General features: G+C 33.9%; 1 protein-coding gene across 1 annotated transcript in view; it reads right to left on the reverse strand.

Annotated features, from left to right (window-relative positions):
* The window catches only part of C17H8orf34 (chromosome 17 C8orf34 homolog), a 338,603-nt gene that overhangs the window by 64,626 nt on the left and 254,637 nt on the right, over nucleotides 1-19,340 (reverse strand). The window contains exon 10 of the mRNA XM_036830419.1: nucleotides 15,896-15,972. Within this exon, the coding sequence (XP_036686314.1) occupies nucleotides 15,896-15,972 (77 nt within the window). The remainder of the gene's footprint in view (nucleotides 1-15,895; nucleotides 15,973-19,340) is intronic.

Raw genomic sequence — 19,340 nt, forward strand, 5'->3', positions numbered from 1 at the left:
CCTCAGGGAGAGATCCAGAAGAGAGAACTGGACTTAAAGCCAACAGAGGTCATAAGTGTGAATGACACTACCGAGAGAGAGTATACAAGATGAGAAGAAAAAACAAGAGAGACAAGAATAGTATCTAAACACCAAAATTTTAGGGGTAGACAGAGGAAGAGACCTAGTAAAGAGGACTAAGATAGACAGAGAGCTAGATAATCAGAGGAGAATGACTGTCCCTGAAAACAAAAGAAGCAGGAGCTTCAAGAATAAGGAAGTGGTAGTCAACTATGCCAATTTCCACAAAAAGATTAAATAAAATGAAGGCTCACGATAATTCATTGGATTTGGATATGAAGAAATAAACGTTCACTTTTGCAGTAAATTAAAGAACTAATGAATGGAAAAGAAGCTGAATCTCTCCAGGATTTTGATGTAAAGGGCATAACAGGAAGGGGTAGTAATAACTAACAGTGAAACATGAAATAATTCACATATTTGTTCGCTATTGGGAGATGCTTGAGGATGTCCATAGCTTGAAGAAAAAGTAAGAAAGGATGGGTTGAATATAGAATGAAAGAAAGAGAAGAGATGTTTTTAGATAGAAGGAACAGAATGACTTTTCTCAAAAGCAGTTCTGAAAGACGATAATCCAAACCTCTTCTTGTGAGACTGGATGAAAAATAAAGGTGAGGGGCTGCTCATATACAAGAGAGTATAGGTTTATGGGATCTTAAGAGACTTCGCAGTTGATGGACCTAAGTCTTGTTTATTTGTTCAGCTTTGTTTGTTGTTGGTTTTGTTGTCTTGAGAAGTAGGGAGCTAGGAATAGGTTTGGGATAGCTGATACAGAAAATGAGACCGGAAGCTGATTAAGGACAGCTGATTATGGACTGCCAAGGTGAACTGAGAATAAAATTAGAAGGCGTTACTACTGCATTGCAACAATCTCCATAATCACATGATTTCTTTCTGTAGGGCTCATCAGCCTCTGTGTAAAAATATAGTGTGACTAGGTTGGATGGACCCAAGGCTGGACATGAGTAGCAAAGAAAGGCTAAATGGGAAAGGGATTGATGTTGTGCATCACTGAGGTCTCAGCTAAACAGAGCAGCCATAAGGAGCCAATGCCAGGGCTTGGAGTTCTTAAGGAAGTCAAAGAAAGGGAGCAGTGGGACTAACGGAGTAAGAAAACTGAAAGGAGGGTATTATCAGTAGAGACTAATACACTGGAATTTGAGTCCAGAGATAGAACAGAACTAGCTCTGGTAAGGTCCGGGTGTGACCATAGGTGTGAGATATTGGATGGACGCTACTGAAGAATAGAATGTAAAGACATTTTGAAGATAGCATATTGGATAGATTGGTTATGCCAAGTGTCAAAGTCCTCAATGACTAAGTTGACATTGTATCAAATAATAGGAACCTCAGAGGAAGAAGAATTTTTATCTGGAGTTGAAAATGAATGGTCAGTAAGTTGCAATGGAGAACCAGGATAAACACAGTATTGCCTCTTATAACTGGTATGAGAAAACAATAAGTATTTGCATGAAAGGATGAGAAGAAATGGTGAAGAAATGTCTGGGAGAGTATTAGGTTTCCACTAAGGACACAAAGAAGGCAGCAATAGGTAAAGGGGTTGAAAATACAGATCATTTTATTTTTCATAAGAATTCAAAATTAGATAGTTTTAAGGGCATTCTGGGTCAGGGAATGCTTTCCAAGCCTGTTTTAGAATAAAGGACATGTCTTGGAGGTATTGGGACCTCCTGGTTTCCATTGCCAACCTGATCACGACTCCATTACTTATATTTATACTGACATAATAGCTACAACAATAGTAATAATAATATCACATCATACTCAAACATCTGATTAGGAAGTATCATTATATAATTAGATAAAAGGAGAAACTTCAAAAGAGATTAAAGGTCACAAAATGGAAATTACTCAGACCCACATCAGCCAAGGCCATAGGCTCCAGCAAACTGGGAGGTACCCAAGACAGAAGAGCTGCAGCTTTAAGTGCAGTTAAAAGAGTTGTAATGTTATGTTTGAAGTACTCCATGATATTCTATTTAGGATAATAGCCCATTGGAAAAGGTGGCTAATGAATGAAAGAACACCCAAATATTCCAGAGTGATTTTTTTCCTCCTTCGATTCAATCCAACAAGCATTAACTGAGCATCTCCTCCTCTTGGCACTGTGCTAGGTGCTGAATATCTTGAGATGAATATGACTCATTATGACAGAAATTCTATTTTCTCCTTTATTATATTATCGGTAAAAAATATCTCAATGTTGATAATCACAGAAACCATACCATAGAAATCTCCGAACTCATATCAAACACAGTTAAAATAATTTGGTTGATGATTTTGCAAGCCACACTGCCATCTATTTGCTAAAATTCTACAGGACATTCAGAACATACCTAAAGAAATTCTAATTCTATGTGATTTGGGGCAACTTATTCTCTCTGAGCTTCTTTTCACTTCTTTAAAATGGGGATAACAACAATACTTACTTCCAGGAATGTTGGAGTAAAAGAGTGTTTTATAAACTGAAATGCACATATGAATGTTAATTCTTGATTTCTGAAATCCAGCCACAGAGATGTATAAAGACAAAGTTTGCCTTGTTACAGTCTCTTTCACTGACTGTGTGAAAACACATCAAAAGTTGACTATTTATTTGACATTTGCACATGATGGCTGAGCAAAGACTGAAAAAACACAGATAAAATGAGTATGTTACACTTGAATTTCCAATATACAAAAGATGATTTATTAAGTTTCTTTGCTTTCCTTTTATGTCAACAGCTGTATGAAAAAAAATCACTCGTCTAAGAAATAGAGAACATCAGTCTTCTCTTGTCTAGCAGAAAAACAGTCAACAGTGGAATAAGGAGGTTTTCCTACATGTTAAAGAGGTGTTGTTGAATCAAAGTTCATGAACTAACTTCATTCTGTAGAATCCACCTCCCAGGACAGAATTTAAATAATTAAGCAGTCTCACAAAAAGAGAGAGAAGTGGAAATTTGGTGTTTTACAAATTTGGATTAGGAGTAATATAGTTAAAATTTAATGTCTGTTAAAAGTGAAAGTGATAAGATTGGCTTGGGTCAGCCCTCGAGTATAAAACACTTCCTCATGAATTTTCAACAGTTTTAAGTTATTAATGACATATTGCGTTTATGGGGTTTTATTTTCTCTCTCTCAAGTTGAGGAGCAATTCAAAGATGCAGTCAAATATTTAATTAAATCTGTATGGACTGAATTAATCAGACATTCTTGCAAGTGATTTAAAGAATAAGAAATTATAACTGCAGCTTCCTTTCTAATTTTATCAGTCTTGAAAAAGGTTAATATCATTTTGCTTAACATAACTGAATGTGTTTGTTACTTGACCAAACGAAACATGATTTTCTAGGACCTTAAAGGCATTCAAAATCTCATAAATTTCCTTGTAAGAAAAACAGCTTTTATAATTCTTTCAATCCTTGAGCCCTAAAAGTGTTTAAGAAAAAAGACAAAACATTCACATGATGCAAAAGGAACAGAGAGTTATATGTTAATGTTAGTGCTCTATAAGGAAATAAATACTCAAATTTCTGAATAATCTGAACAGTAATTTTCAAAGTTCATTTATAGCAGGGCAATTCTTATTTTTGAAACAATCTTACACCCAAACCTTATGTATTAGGGTGGTGACACTGGAACTGCTCTAGTTGAAGGGGAGCAGAGCCCAGAACAGTGCTCCCTATAGCACAGTACATGCTCCTCAGCCTCCAAAAACAGATGGAAAAGTGATTACTTGAATCCCCGTAGTGCCACAGAGTGGGTGACTGTGGCTTTGAAGGATGACAGACTTGGGTTCTGTCTTAGGCTGTTCAGCTTGCTTTAACAAAATATCATAGATTGAGTGGCTTATATATAACAGAAATTTATTTCTCACAGTTTTGGAGGCTGGTAAGTCCAAGATCAAGTTGTCTGCAGAGTCTCTTTTATAAGGGCACTAATCCCATTCAAGAGGACCCCACCCTTATGACCTAATCACCTCCCAAAGGCCCCACCTCCAAATACCATCACATTGGGGGTTAGAGGAATAGGTTTCAACATATGAATTTTGAGGCGACACAAACATTCAGTCTATAGCAGGTTCCAATCACATTTCCACCATTAGTTGTAGTTACTTACTTTAGTAAGACTTAGTTTCTCCATCTAAAAATGGAGATAAACTTACCTCACAGAGGGCTTATACAATTTTAAATAAGTTAATGCAGGTAAAGCTAAAGCATTTCACATGGTTACAGCCAGAGTCCCTGCTCTCAAGAGGATATAGTCTGAGAGTTGCTAGCCATTCTCATTTCCCCTTCCATATGTTTATTAACATCTATAGCAGTGAATCTCAAGCAGGAAGGCCTGGCTCCCTTGAGGATTTGTAGTCCACTATCCTCCAGATGAGAATTCCTGGGTTGGACTTTCATGCAGGCAAAGAAGTTCAAGCAGCGTGGTGCAGAGATGTTAAGATAGTGAGTGTGGCTGTCCTGATCCAGGGTTGAAGCAGACAGAGGGATCTAGGATAGTTCCCAGCTTCCTAGATTAGTAGACTGGGAGAAACAGTGGTGGTATTCTGTAGCAAGAAGTTTCTGCTGAGGGTAGGGGTGGTGGCCAGAAGAAAGAGATGAAAAGAGAAGAGATTTTGAGGTGAAAGACATGTTGAGCATGGAAAAGACTGCAAGTTTTAGAGTCAGGGAGTGTTCTTTCATCCTGTGATCCACCAGAAAGGCAATGCAGTGAGGCTAATCCACCAAAGCATTATTGATTTCCCCCAAGTTGATCACTAATGGTCTCAAGTGGTGGGACCACAGGAAGAGACAAGTGTAAGGAAATGGTATCCCTGAAAGAGATAAATGATCTGCACATCCAAGATCCGAGTACTGACTGCTCTCATTTTATTGTCCTAGGGCAGCAGGTTCTCCAAGCTGGGATATTTTTGTCCCTTCTTGAAGAATAGACTCTACATGGATATTTCTCAACTTTTGTGGTCTCCAAGTATAATGTCTGCTAATTTTTAATTATTTTTTTCTTGACATCATTTGAGGTTTGTCTCCTTAAGCAATAAACCCTTTATGTTTCTTCTTTGATTGAGTGGTTCTTCTAGAAATTGCCTTTTATGACATGTCTGCTTTCTTACTATTGGAATGCAAATACTTTCTTAATAAACATTTAAAAAACATCAGTGAAAATTAAAAAGGAAATGACAAGTTCCCGAAATTCATATTTAAATAAAATAAACACAGGCATCTGATTCATGATTCTTAAGAAATATGAATAACTTTTTATAGTTGTGACATCATAGAGAGATATTTACTTACAAATTACTCAGCTTCCTTTTTCCCAAGAAGGTTGTGTTATTTCTGAATCAAATGTCCCAATGTACTGAACAAAATAACTGGAAGTGAGGATAGCAATTATGTCTCTAATTTAGAACATTCTCGTGAAAATTATTTAAGCTTTGTTTCAAAAACGCTGTAAAAATCACTAGATAAAATGCTTTTTATATAAGCAAACTAAATAATCTGCAGAGGCTGGTGAGTAGATTCCTGTATTCTGGCAAATGATACACCAAGCTTCTCTTGAAAAACCAAATCCTAAACCTATATTAAAAAAAAAAAAAAATCACACAAGAAGTCACATTTCAGGACTGTGATAAAGAACAGCTAGTTATTATATGATGGTTAAATTCTTTGATTTTGCAAAAGAAGAATGAAAAAGAGGGATTTATCTACTTTATATTAAAACAGGTAAAGCTACAATAACTAAAACAAAAATAGTGCACACGTCAACAGAAGCTAACTCTCCACTGTTCAGATGATAGAGTGGTTAAGTGGGTAGACCCTGGATTTGGGCCACCTGGCATGGGTGCTGTCTTGGCTCCTTGGCTTACCAACTGAGGTACCCAAGGCAAGTTATCACATCTCCCTGACTCTAAGTCTCCCCATCTATAAGTTGGGTATAATTAAGACCTGTTGGCAAACAATAAGGAATAATGTGTGTAAAGTATCTGGCAAAAATTTAGTATTAAATAAATATTAGTTATGATATTATTATACCTAGTAAATTAAGATAAAAAGAAAAAAATCAAAATAAGAAAGGGATGTGTTCTCAAAAACAAATGACACTACACACGTTATTTGAGAACATATTGTTAGATCCTTGCTTCACAATAACACTAAAATAAATTCAAAATTGATTAAAGAATTTAAGGGGAAAATGTAAAGAACTTTTAGGTAAATATCTAATATTGGGGAGGGAAAGCTATGCCTAAAAATATGAAAGAAATCAGAAAGAGAAAAGTAATAGTTTAAGTATAATATAAAGAACTATCACAGACTTCCCTGGTGGCACAGTGGTTAAGAATCTGCCTGCCAGTGCAGGGGATAGGGGTTCAAGCCCTGGTCCAGGAAGATCCCACATGCCATGGAGCAACTAAGCCCATGCGCCACAACTACTGAGCCTGTGCTCTAGAGCCCACGAGCCACAACTACTGAGCCCTCATGCAACAACTACTGAAGCCTGCATGCTACAGCCCGTGCTCCGCAACGAGAAGCCACTGCAATAAGAAGCACGCGCACCGCAACAAAGAGTAGCCCCTGCTCGCCACAACTGGAGAAAGCCCACATGCAGCAACAAAGACCCAACACAGTCAAAAATAAATAATTTAATTAATTAATTTAAAAATTATCATGAACAATATTAAAAAGCAAAAGAAAAATTACTAAAAATATTTACCACATCTATAAAATAGAACAAGTCATTATGCATAACGAATACTAACAAGTCAACAGGAAAACAAACACCCCAAAAGAAATATGGCTGATGGCAAGAAAAAACAATTCATAAAAAATAGAAATACATGAGTCTAATAAGTATACATAAAATTTGTTAATTTGTAATCAAAGAAATTTACTAGTTAACAAAGAAACCCAACTTTACAGGCTAAAAATATTTCATATTACATTTATCAGTGTGATAAATTAATTTTGTGAATCTTTTGTTTATTCACTTATACATTTTAAGAGAATATTTAATTCTAGGAAGGGTTTAGGAGATTCCTGGTTAAAGGGGCAAATGGACTTTTTCGCGGTATGTGTCAAGAACTTTAAAATAGTTCATATTCTTTGACCCTTTTAGGAATCCAGCCTAAGGAAAACTAATGATGATTTTGTGCAGTTATCTCCAAGCATTACTTCTAAGCCCCAAATCTCAGTGTTTCCCATACCTTTTCACATAAAAACAAACATAGAAAATAATATTTGTACAACACACAGCAGGACCTGGAATCGGCTATTTGCACCAGAATGTGACTCAAAGCATTTAAGAGGAGGGCTGGAATGCCTGGATCCCAACACATCTGTCAACAACTCATGACCATCCAATTCACAACCACCATTAGCCTTGGACAAACTAACTGGGAATATACAACCAAAAACTCTAGCATTAATTCAAATATAACAATTCTGTATTATGGTTTGACACTAAAATAAAAGTCTTGAACTTTAAAAAAGGATGAGGATATTTGGTCTAATAGATACTAAAACAGATAAGGCTGCAAAAATATGTGGGTATTAAAACTAGGTTTATAAAGAATTTTATGTCAGACTATTATAATTATGTAAATGAAGGAAAAGCAAGATGCAAAGTTGCTAATGGACTCTTTTCCAAAGTTCAAATTATGATATGACATATTTACAGATACACATGCATAAAAATACTGTAAAAATAAAACAAAATGTGAAAATTTATCTTTTATGTTGTGGTTGTGGATTTTAAACTATACTCTTTACTGAATTTTCCAAACATTTTATAATAAATACTATTACATTTATAATTTAAAAATAAACAAATTTGAAATAAAGAAGACTGTAACATAGAAAATAGGAAGTAATAGCAAATTTCATTTTTGAAATATTTTGCAAATCTAATGTTGATATTGATATTTTATTAACTTTGGGAAATCTCTCTAGAAATGTACAATACACAGAAAAGAGGAAAAAAGAGTTCAATATCTTAAGAAAGGATGGACATTCAATATGACCCTTTCAACCACAGTTTCTAAAATAATCTTTTTCCCTAATGTTCTTCTAATATACATCATTATGTCAACATAATAGCAGGAATATATCATATTTTTTCAGTTTGAGTCAGCACAGTCCTGAGACTCAAACTTTATATGTGGCCCCTTCTTATCACAGGCCAAAAAAATGATCTTGATTAGATTAATGTGGTTGAGAGGGCAAGGAAGCCCACAAATGTTTAAGTTTCTCTAGGAAAGCACATTGTATCCAATCATTTTAATGTAATCTATGTAGTTTTTATAGCTGAAGAAGATGAACATGTAAGAGAAAACCTTTTTGTGAGGATCTTAATGTTTTTCCATCCCCACTAAGGGACTGAATGTTAACTTCCTGTGCTCCACACACAAAGAGACCATTTCAGCACACATGCTGCACAGTTCACAATCAGAGTATGAATAAGGTTTTTACCTCACTACATAAAAATCCATATTGCTTTCCTTCTGCTTCAGTATATTTATATACCAAACAAATGAAATTTGCAGTAGCAGGCAATCATTTTAGTAAAGAATTAGCAATAACTTGAAAATACTGAAAATGTCAAAATACATTTTCTTTTTTGCCCATCATGTTTATAAGAATTAATGGATTCGTCCTGAGTTGGAATCCTCAGGACATAAATAGCATGTTGACATACATCTTCTTGGGCATTATTGGCTTATAAATCAATTGTATCTACATTAGTACATATTAGGCCACTCTTTCTTCCCAACTATCTTAAAAATAAAATTCAGAATTTAACTGATCCCAAGAAATAATTTCATAATTCTACTAATGGAGAAACAGTGAAATTATGTAGAGAGACTGATTAATTACAAAAGCTATAGTCAATGTTTTACCACTCATTATATCATGCTTTATCATCTCAGGCCATTTTTTTTGGTGCAAATGTGACATTTAGAAGTTACATTTTTAAAATTCATGGAAGTTTTAAAAAATAATATTTGCATAGGTTTAGGCAAATATTTCCACCAACAGTGTGTTAGAAATCAACAGACCTGAAATGTCAAACGGAAAAATCCCAGTAGATTCCAAAATTTGGTTAGATAACTTGCCGACTATAGTACTTGGTTTTAAGCAATTTATTGGCATCCTAGATCTGTGAGTGATAAAAGCCAAGCAAAATTCTACAGGATAGAAGGAAAATGAAACAGTAAAAACCTTTAGGGTTGAGCAAAATGTGTACCAATTGCTATTCTTTAGCAGATAATCCATTACTACAATTAGCTGCCAGCAATTTGTCAACACTGTATTTCAAGGGACGAAATCCACCATAATTTATTATTTCTACTTGGTGAGATGATAATGAACATTAATTTCTTTCCTTTTTTATTTTGCAAGAGCACAAATTGAAATACGTTTAGTCTTAATTCCATAAATGCTAGCTGTGATCCTATTTTTCCATGCTAGGTATATAATGCAAGAAAAAATTGCAGCTTGTTCATTAACCTGTACATTCAACATTTCTTCCACTGGCCAGCTATTTAAATCAATTTACATAGAATTACAAACTGTATAAAATATGTACAACGATTTACTCATCATAAAATTATACGTGAGTATGAAAAAGAATTTTGAAGATGTTTTACTGAAAACATTTAAAATGTCAAGTTGTGAAGATGATGAAACAGACATAATTGTCATGGCAGGGGTTGTTTGTAGGGAGGAACACTATCAGTAAGAAACAAGGTGGAAAGTAGAAGTATCAAAATTCATAGTTAAAGAAATAGTCTAAAAGTCCACTAAAAATTCATACCCATATTTTATACTGGAAAGCTATGGGGGAAATTGTTTTAATGCTTGTCAAGTCTAAGTGATAATTTTATAATTTTACATCTTATTTTTATTAAAGTATAGTTGATTTACAATATTGCCTTAGTTTCAAGTGTACAACACAGTGATTTAATATTTTTATAGGTTATACTCCATTTAAAGTTATGATAAAATATTGACTATATTCCCTGTGCTGTACAATATATCCTTGTACCTTATTTTTTTTATACGTAGGTAATTTTAATTTTTTTAAATGTAATCTTTTTATGGCATGCCTTATGAGAGAAGAGGTAACAATCTGAGAAAGAAGAAGTGGTAGAAAAGAACGAATCTCCAAGGAAATACAAGGCATTTGTGCAACCTACATATTGTAAAAGTCATATGATTTCAGCAGACTTCAAAATTTTCCTTTAGTCTCAGCAATAAGTGATCATTGAGTGTAGTGGAATTCTTCTTTTAACACAATTCCCAAGAGCACCCCGGATTTGTTATAAGAGGATTCCACTGTACTAATTAACAGTAAGACAGGAAATAGAAATACAGGTGGAACTCTTTGCTGACCTATTTCATTGACTGAATAAAATTTTTTAAATTAGCAAAATCAATTTACCTAATTCGACCCAATAAAAAGAAATTCACTTATAAACAATGTCTTTCCTATCAAAACTCTTTTCTGAATTTCTACATCAGCTGTATGTTACTGGAATTATGCACATAAGTGTTTCTTTATCTTCATGTCTTCCAATTACAGTTGTTATCAAAAGAATACTATATCTAACCCAAATTTACTCTTTTTTAAGTTTATATTCATGGGATCTTGAGAAAATGCAGTATGTGTGGGAAATTCCAACTTCAGAAAATTAGGTCCACACCTTGCTACTTGTGAGTAGAAACAGAATCACTGAAGAGTGAGAGTGAAAAAAAAAAAAAGCTATCACTTGTCCCTAGAACATCAATTTAAAACATGGTTTGTTTATTTACTAATTCAGAAAGCACAATTAATATTGCCAAGTCAAGCTTAAAAGTAATCAAAGTTTACCCCTAATCCAGCTAAGTAGACGTCTACTGTATTAAGATGATTCTGTAATCACCTGAGTCTAACTTTTGCATCAAGTTTGCCGAAGGAATCTTTTCTGAGACATGTATTATTTTCCTCTTTCCTTTCCTTCTGAGTACCCTTTGAATTTTAAGATCCCCTTCTCGTCATGTTGCTCTGGTTTCTCATACTCCTTCAACTGTCAAGGACACAAGCAAGATTAGTAGTCTTTTATGCTCCAGATTTAATGATCACTTGCTCTCATAAAAATTTACCTGTCTCATGATTTAGTCCCTCAAACTTCACTTTTTCACTATCAACTTAATCTAACAAATAATCCTATCTTTAATATTGGCTACTGATAGTGGTCTAATTTTATTCTTTCTATATTACATCTGCTGTTTAATAGTGGCTCCAGTGCCTTAATAATTGTATGGACCCTGACAAGTTCTGTGAGAGTTTGGGCACTGGGAAATATGAATATATCACAGAAGGGTTGTCAAATCTAAGTGATAAGTCATAGGACTTGCAAAATTCAGAGACGACTGATACTGAGTATGTGAAAATGCTTAACAATTAAAAAGTGCTATACACATATGTGATATCATTATCATTACTACTACCATCATTCTAGTTAGTTTTACCCGTCTTCTCAAACAGATAAGAGTCTTCAGAAGGAAAATGTACTAAAAACATAACTTTTAGTAACTCCTAGGAATTTTAGGAAATATTTCCCTACTAGAGTCCTTTTTTTTTTTTTTTTAAATTAATAGCTACTTTATTTATTTATTTATTTATTTATTTATTTATTTTTGGCTGTGTTGGGTCTTCGTTTCTGTGCGAGGGCTTTCTCTAGTTGTGGCAAGCGGGGGCCACTCTTCATCGCGGTGCGCGGGCCTCTCACCATCGCGGCCTCTCTTGTTGCGGAGCACAGGCTCCAGACGCGCAGGCTCAGTAACTGTGGCTCACGGGCCCAGCTGCTCCGCGGCATGTGGGATCTTCCCAGACCAGGGCTTGAACCCGTGTCCCCTGCATTGGCAGGCAGATTCTCAACCACTGCACCACCAGGGAAGCCCAAGAGTCCTTCTTTTGATTTTCCTTCTGCTTTAACTAAGAAATGATGACCAGTTACATAAAGTCTTATAGGAGTCAGCTTATGATGGACTGGTCAGTATTGACCAATGAATAAAATAAATGAGACTTACAAAGGAAAAAGAAAAACAGTAAGATATTGAATGCTAAATATCTTTCTTAATTATCTTTTCATCTTCCCATTATGCTCCCATACTTGTTTAATACTTTCAAAACAAAATAGAATTTCCAAGATTAAGAAACTAGAGGAACTGTGAAATTTTAAAAATCATTGATAGTAAGTCTTTATGGATCATTGATCTAAAAAAGTTTATGTACTCTATTTATGGACTAAAAGGTCATAATCAATATCTGCTGCTTTGTATTTTCTTCCTAAGACTTCCTTTTTGTTGTTTCATTTTTAATGAATAGATTTATCTGACAAATCCAGCTTTAATCTTCACAAGGTGTAGATATGCTGAGACATTCCAGAACAGAAAAGGAGGAGGGAGAGAGGGAAATTCCAAAAGAATGATTTGCTTATTTGGGGGAGGATAAAAATGTAAATCTAAATATTGCTTTTACCTCACTCAAATATTCACAAAATATTTTAAACACCGCTTAAGCCACTGGGGAAAAAAAGTTTCCAAGAGTCTGTTACCCACTTATTAATATCCAATACCCAACATGGAAAGTTAGCAAATAGAGACAGCATGTGTTGAAACTACTCTAAATGGTTTTCAACATTTGTGGCATGTTTATATTTTTGCAGGAAATGACTCAAAATTTGCTTTGAAGTATTTTGTACTTCTTATGGTAATAAAGGAAAAAAAAGTTCTGCTTTGTTCCAGTTCTCCATTAATATTTAGATAAGGCCACAATTTTCTTCTTGATTTACCAAAAATACAATTGTAAGAAATATTATTTAGGGAATTTCCATCTAAAATATCATCAATCTGATAATTTTTTAAATCCATGTTTTCTTCATAATAAAAGCAGCTACCATCTAGAAACTATGTTCAAGGTCCTGATATTAATTTATTTATCCATTTATTGTTTATATTCCATACTTACCCCCTAAATTAAATGTTTAAATTTACATTTGACTTTAAATGGAAATACAGAATTTTTAAGAATTCAAAATCTAGTGAATGTGATAAATGAAAAGTTAAATTGGCTTAGGACAAATTTCTGCATTAGAAAAACACTATGTGAGCACTGTGAAAAGAAAGCAAAAATTTCCAAAGGTCAGTTTGAAACCACTCAGAAGTTTGACCAAAAAAACTATTTTCTCTTTTTTTTCCTCTTTGGGTTATTAGGTATTATTAAGTAAGCTAAATACTATGGACAGGATAAATCTTGATTTTAGAAAATTATTAGAAAAAGAATTTAATGGTATCTTTTGAGATATGAATAAGGCTTTGATGGAATTCACAGATGATGAAAAAATCTTTGCAAAAAGTGATGAATGACAGATTATCCCAAACTGAAGGATGACATGCTTTTATCATCATGAGATTATGAAGATTATCATGCAAGAGATCATGAGATTATCAATGCATACTTCATTACACTCTATGATGTGGGAACATTATTTGAAACCCTGTGTTTGGCTGTGGCATAACCCACACTTTACAGGGGACTTGGCAAACAAGAATATGTTCAGAGAAAGCATCCAGAGGAAAATGAAATCTTTGAAAACTACACAATGTAAGAATTGGTTGAAAGAACAGATTGTGTTTTGGCTGGAAAAAAGTGTCAGATGGGACATACTAACAGCTTCTACTATCTGGAGGTCGGTTCAGCGTAGGAAGGACTATTACCTCAGGAGCAGAACTAAGACCAATGGTTACACGTGATTGTGAGAAATGTAAGAAAATGTCTAACAAATAGGAATAATCTGTTTATAAAAGAAACAGGAAGGCACTAGAACTGTCAAGAACGTGCAGAAGGGAAACTGACTAGTGCTCAACTCCTGACCTCATTGCTTTTTTAAAAAAAATTAATTTTAATTGGAGTATAGTTGCTTTACAATGTTATGTTAGTTTCTGCTGTACAGCAAAGTGAATCAGCTATTTGTATACATATATCCCCTCTCTTTTCAGATTTCCTTTCCATTTAGTTCGTCACAGAGCATTGAGTAGAGTCTGACCTCACTGCTTTTTTTAGCTTTGGGATCTTGGTCCAGTTACTAAACTTCTCTGACTTTCCATTTCCTTATCTATAAAATGGATGTTCTTGCGTTGGATGAAAGTGGCATAGGAGGCCAGAATACTGAGGTAAGGGAGAGGAAATCCTGAACTAGATGACCACCATGCTTCTTCCTATTTCTAAGTTTCTACTATTTTATAATAAGTGAAAATAAGATATTTTTAATCTCATGGTAAGAAATTATTGCTAAATAATTTCTCTTATTCAACATATAACTATTATGTTGTATAATAGGTATAGAGTGCCTACTATATATAGGCACTCTTCTAGGAATACAGAAGCAAAAAAATGCACAAAAAATGCTTGTCCTCATAGACCTTATATTATGTGGGAGGAGACAGACAATAAATAAGTAAATCATATAGTATAGTAGAAGCTGAGAAGTGCTATATAGAAAAACAGAGAAATTAGAAATTTTAAATAAGGCCTGGGAAGCTTCAATGAGAAGCAGACATATGAACAAAGATACATTAATTCCATCAGTAATTGTAAAATTAATTTTATTATGAAATCCATTGAAAAATGTGGTACCCTCAACAAAATCCTGTGATCCAAATAATGTTCCAAATAATGTAATCTCATCAGAGAATGTTATGAACTGAATTGTGTTCCCCCAAAATTCATGTTGAAGTTCTAACCTTTAGTACTTCAGAATGTGTACTAAATAGGATTAGTACACATTCTGTACTTCAGAATGTGTACCAATAGGAAATAGGATTTTTAAGGAGGTAATTAAGTTAAATGAGATCATTGGGATGGGTCCCAATACAAAATGACTGGTGTATTTATAAGAAGAGGAGATTAGGACACAGACATTTTACAGAGGGAAGAACATGTGAAGACAAAGACACAGAGAGAAGGTGCTGTCTGTAAGCCAAGAAGAAAGGCCTCAGAAGAAACCAATCCTGCTGACACTTGGATCTCAGACTTCTGCCTCCAGAACAGTGAGACAATACATTTCTGTTGTTTAAGCCACCCAGTCTGTGGTGCTTTGCTACAGCAGCCCTAACAAACTAATGCAGAGAATACTGTAGTATATTAATCCAGTCTAAATATTAAGTTTAGGATAATGCAAGATTGCATAGCCATTTTTAGAGCAACTCAGAATCTTTTACAAACTTTATATTTAGAATTTATATGTAGATTTCAGTTTTTTCTGTGTTTATCCTTTTAACATTAAATTGCATTGAAAATCTTAAACCTAATGGTTTCCTCCCAACATACTCTATGGAAGAGATATAGTTTAACCAAAATATCACAAGGACTTCACAACTAGTAATACCATGCTTAAGTTATATGTAAACTTTCAGGATATGCAAAACAGTTATTTTTCTATCAAGCTATATATAAACTTAGTGAAGTTTAAGATGGCAGCTCATAATCTTTTAGAATGTTCATGTGCACAAGCAAAAAGTTAATAATACCAGAAATTAGATTTTCCCACCTCCTTCAAATCTTATTCCCCAATTGCTGAAAGAGCTCAGTCCAGCTTTGCTGGGTACCTGTAATCAAGCTGGCCACCTACTCATACAAGCAACTGCATGACTCTGTGGAATATACTGGATGCATGTTTTAAAATATTCTTTAGTTTGAATAATATTGTTTCCTATTCCCTTTAGATGTTCCTATTAGTGATATACATTAGTTTTAGAGATAAAAATAAGTAAATGAATATACTTACAGGTCCTGTTAATCTAGATGCTTTCTCAAATTCTTCACCCTCTTCCATCAGTGCTTCTTCGCTTCCAGCTAAAGAATCTGTTTTCACAATAAGAATGAATAAATTAGAGTCACATATTGCTTACTAACTCTCTGATATATAAACCTATTACGAGAAGGATATTAAAGTGACTGAACCAGTTGTTGAAAAATCATAGTGTTTGTGATTTAAAATAGGGTGTAGAGTGTTATTTATTTAGCTTAAAGACAACGTATGAAAAACGTTTAGTATTTCTAATTTAAAAGGGCACAGTGAAGTCAGGAATTTGCAGGAGCTGCAGTCATCTTAGGGCAACACTCCTTTTGGCATATTAGTTAGCCAATTGTTGGAATTTTAATGTCCTTTTTCTGTCTTGTAATTTTGTATTTGTTTTATCCATCAACTTTTTTTTTTGCTACACTATTTAGGTATCAATTTGTGTTCTCTCTTTTAAATGGGATGAAAAATTCTGAAAAGTCTGGAGAAAAGTACATATTATTAAATGGTGGTAGGCTTTCCATTTTAATGTATCAAGCAAAAAGTTATAATTATTCACTTGACTAGATTGATGGGTGGGTGGGTAGCAACTTTCAAATATATGAATAAAATGATGGCAACACTTTCCATATGTCTGCTGAATTAAATTAATTATAACAAAGATTTCTATAGGCTATAAAGAATTCTTCAATAAAGACAGACACATGGAGCATCTAGAAACAGTCTGTATTTTAATACCTTCCATTCAAATAAAAACATCAGTTAAGAGGAAGGTATTCTAAACCACTGAAAACTTTAAGAATTGATTTCTTATATTTATTAATTTTAAAGAGCCATATGCTTCCCTAAAGAAGACTTTCCTCAGATTCACATACATATGGAGACAGATTTTTTTCCTGTTGCATAAAATGTGTGCTCTGAGAAGAAAATCAGAGCATTAAATCCTCCAAGCCCTTAATGGCCACTCAAGACCAGAGAGACAATGGAAAGCTTAGCACAAATCCATAAGCATAGCTTTTGAATCATGGAGCTCTATCTCCGATAATTTAGAATTTTATATTCAAAAAGAAAAATAAAATCGGGATAAATGATGAGAATTATATCAAGTTAAAAATATTAATCTATTAATGAAGGAAACTTGAGCCCCTATCTATTAAAACCCCATTGTAAATGTGACACTAGATAGATTCTTTACATTAGAGTGTATAAGTTAGCATAATTCAAGTCCTCCACGACTGAATTATATTCTGCAGAATTGTGAGCAAATATTACTGTAATTTCAGCATTCACTTGGTATTTTTTCTATTTTATTTGTGTGTTGAACTTTTTATTTGTGTAGAATATTGACAATAAGTAATATTAAAATGTTCTATTCTACACTATAAAGCAAATTATTTCATTTACAGAAGAAAACGCACTCTCTTGTGGATTTGCTAGGTTTTTTATAGCTAGAAATACTATACAATAAGTGAGTTCTCAAGTTCCTCTCGGTGAGCAGTTAATGGTTTTAAAGAGATATTGTCATTGCATTTGTTTTTTATGCATATGTACATTAATCAATTCATTCATCCATTTATTTGTATATTTGTATATTCATTTATTCAAAAAAACTATATGCCAGGCTCTCAGCTAGGTGCTTTCAAAACAAGTTGAGCAAGAAAATTTTCTATGACTCTTTCTCTCTTGGAATTAATTTGAACACCTTTACAGTATTGATTTTTTTAATAAAAATTAACATTTATAAAGGGAAGGTATTGGTAACTTTATACGGTTTTACATTTTGTTCTGTTCTTGTTTTGGTTGAATTCTTCCTGGTTATTGGTGCCATATCCAGTGAAATCTACAGTGTGAAAAGATCCATTCAGCTCAGCATAAAGGGACAACTGTGAAGTGCGCCAGAATATTTGTAAATTTACATATCTGACTGTATTAAAAGTTAAGTTGAAAGGACCCTTAAATAGCCCAAATCTAGTGATAGAATATTAATCTAACAAGTTAGTAGGGACAATAAACATCATGAAATAAAACCTTAGTGTTTAAGGCTGGGAGGGGTACACTCCATTTTTTTAAGTGTTCTGAGTACTTTGCTTATTACCAACTACTGGTGGGTGCATATGTGTATTTTGTCCTGTCTATTCCAGAGCAATTTCTTCTAAGTAGAAGTGATTTTCAAAATGCAAGCAATGAATTCTTTGAGCTTTTTTTAATAACATGGAGGGGAAAAATGAGTCTCTAAATCTGTCAAATGTTAGAGAGTTTATCTCCTCATTTGAGAGAAGAAACTGAAGCATCGAAAGATAAAGTAATTTTTTCAAAATCTAAGTTTCTGGCAGCACTTGGACTAAAAACTTAGCCTCTGTGGTTGATTGGGTGTGCTGGTAAGAACCTGGAGATCTGTAGGGTTTGCTGCTGTTTAACTTCACTTAATGTCTTCCTGTCATTGTTTTTACTTTTGCTGTTTGTGCCATAACAGGTTTTTGTTAAGCACAAGATTATACATGTTCATAGAAATATTTATGTTTATTGAGCCAAGCTCAATGTGGATGCATATTTAACATAAAAATCACATTAGCACTTTTTGGATCTAGTGATTTGACTAACTTAAGTAGAAAAGAAGGTACTGAATCAGAAAGCATATTTTGGAATTTGTTGATTAGGTCTCTAATATCTGAATGTGAAGAATGCAGGATATAAGAAGTTCAAGAAAGGAGCTTAAACTTAATGAATACCTTTTCCCCCAGCGAATGCAAGTAAGTATAATCAACATATTACTGATGCCTTGTTTAATTTTCTAAAAAATTTAAATCCTAACAATACTCAGTTATTATGTAAACATGATTGCTGAAGGATATATTATCTGTAGATCGGTGGATTGGAGTGGTTTCGATAGAATTAAGTATATATATAATGGGCCAGTAGTTAATACTTGTTTTGTATCTACTTTTTTTTTTTTTTGAATTTTATTTTATTTATTTTTTGTATCTAGTTTTATATTGAGCATGGTGGAGAAAACAAGAAGCATACAATCCAACTGAGGTAAGAAGAATAAACACACAAGGAGTAATTCAAAACCAATTAGGGGTTGGGGACTTCCCCGGTGGTCCAGTTGTTAAGACTCTGCCTTCCAATAACAGGGGAAGTGGGTTCGATCCCCGGTCGGGGAATTAAGATCCCACATGCCACGTGGTGCCACCAAACACTAAAAAAAAAAAAAAAAAAAAAGAACCAGATCTTATTTAAAAAAAACAAAAAGCAATTAGGGATTGAAAAAAAGAAAACACTGCTGTGGGCTGGACTTCAGGGAGACTTGACATCATCTTAGCACATAGGATCTGAACAGGCAGAGGGAACGAGAAAGAACTTACTATGAGTTGGAGAAAAATGGCTTAAGTAAAGGTACACATGCAAGAGTACCAGTGAGGAGAAGCCA

Source organism: Balaenoptera musculus, chromosome 17 (genome assembly GCF_009873245.2).
Source record: "Balaenoptera musculus isolate JJ_BM4_2016_0621 chromosome 17, mBalMus1.pri.v3, whole genome shotgun sequence".
Classification (NCBI taxonomy): domain Eukaryota; kingdom Metazoa; phylum Chordata; class Mammalia; order Artiodactyla; family Balaenopteridae; genus Balaenoptera; species Balaenoptera musculus.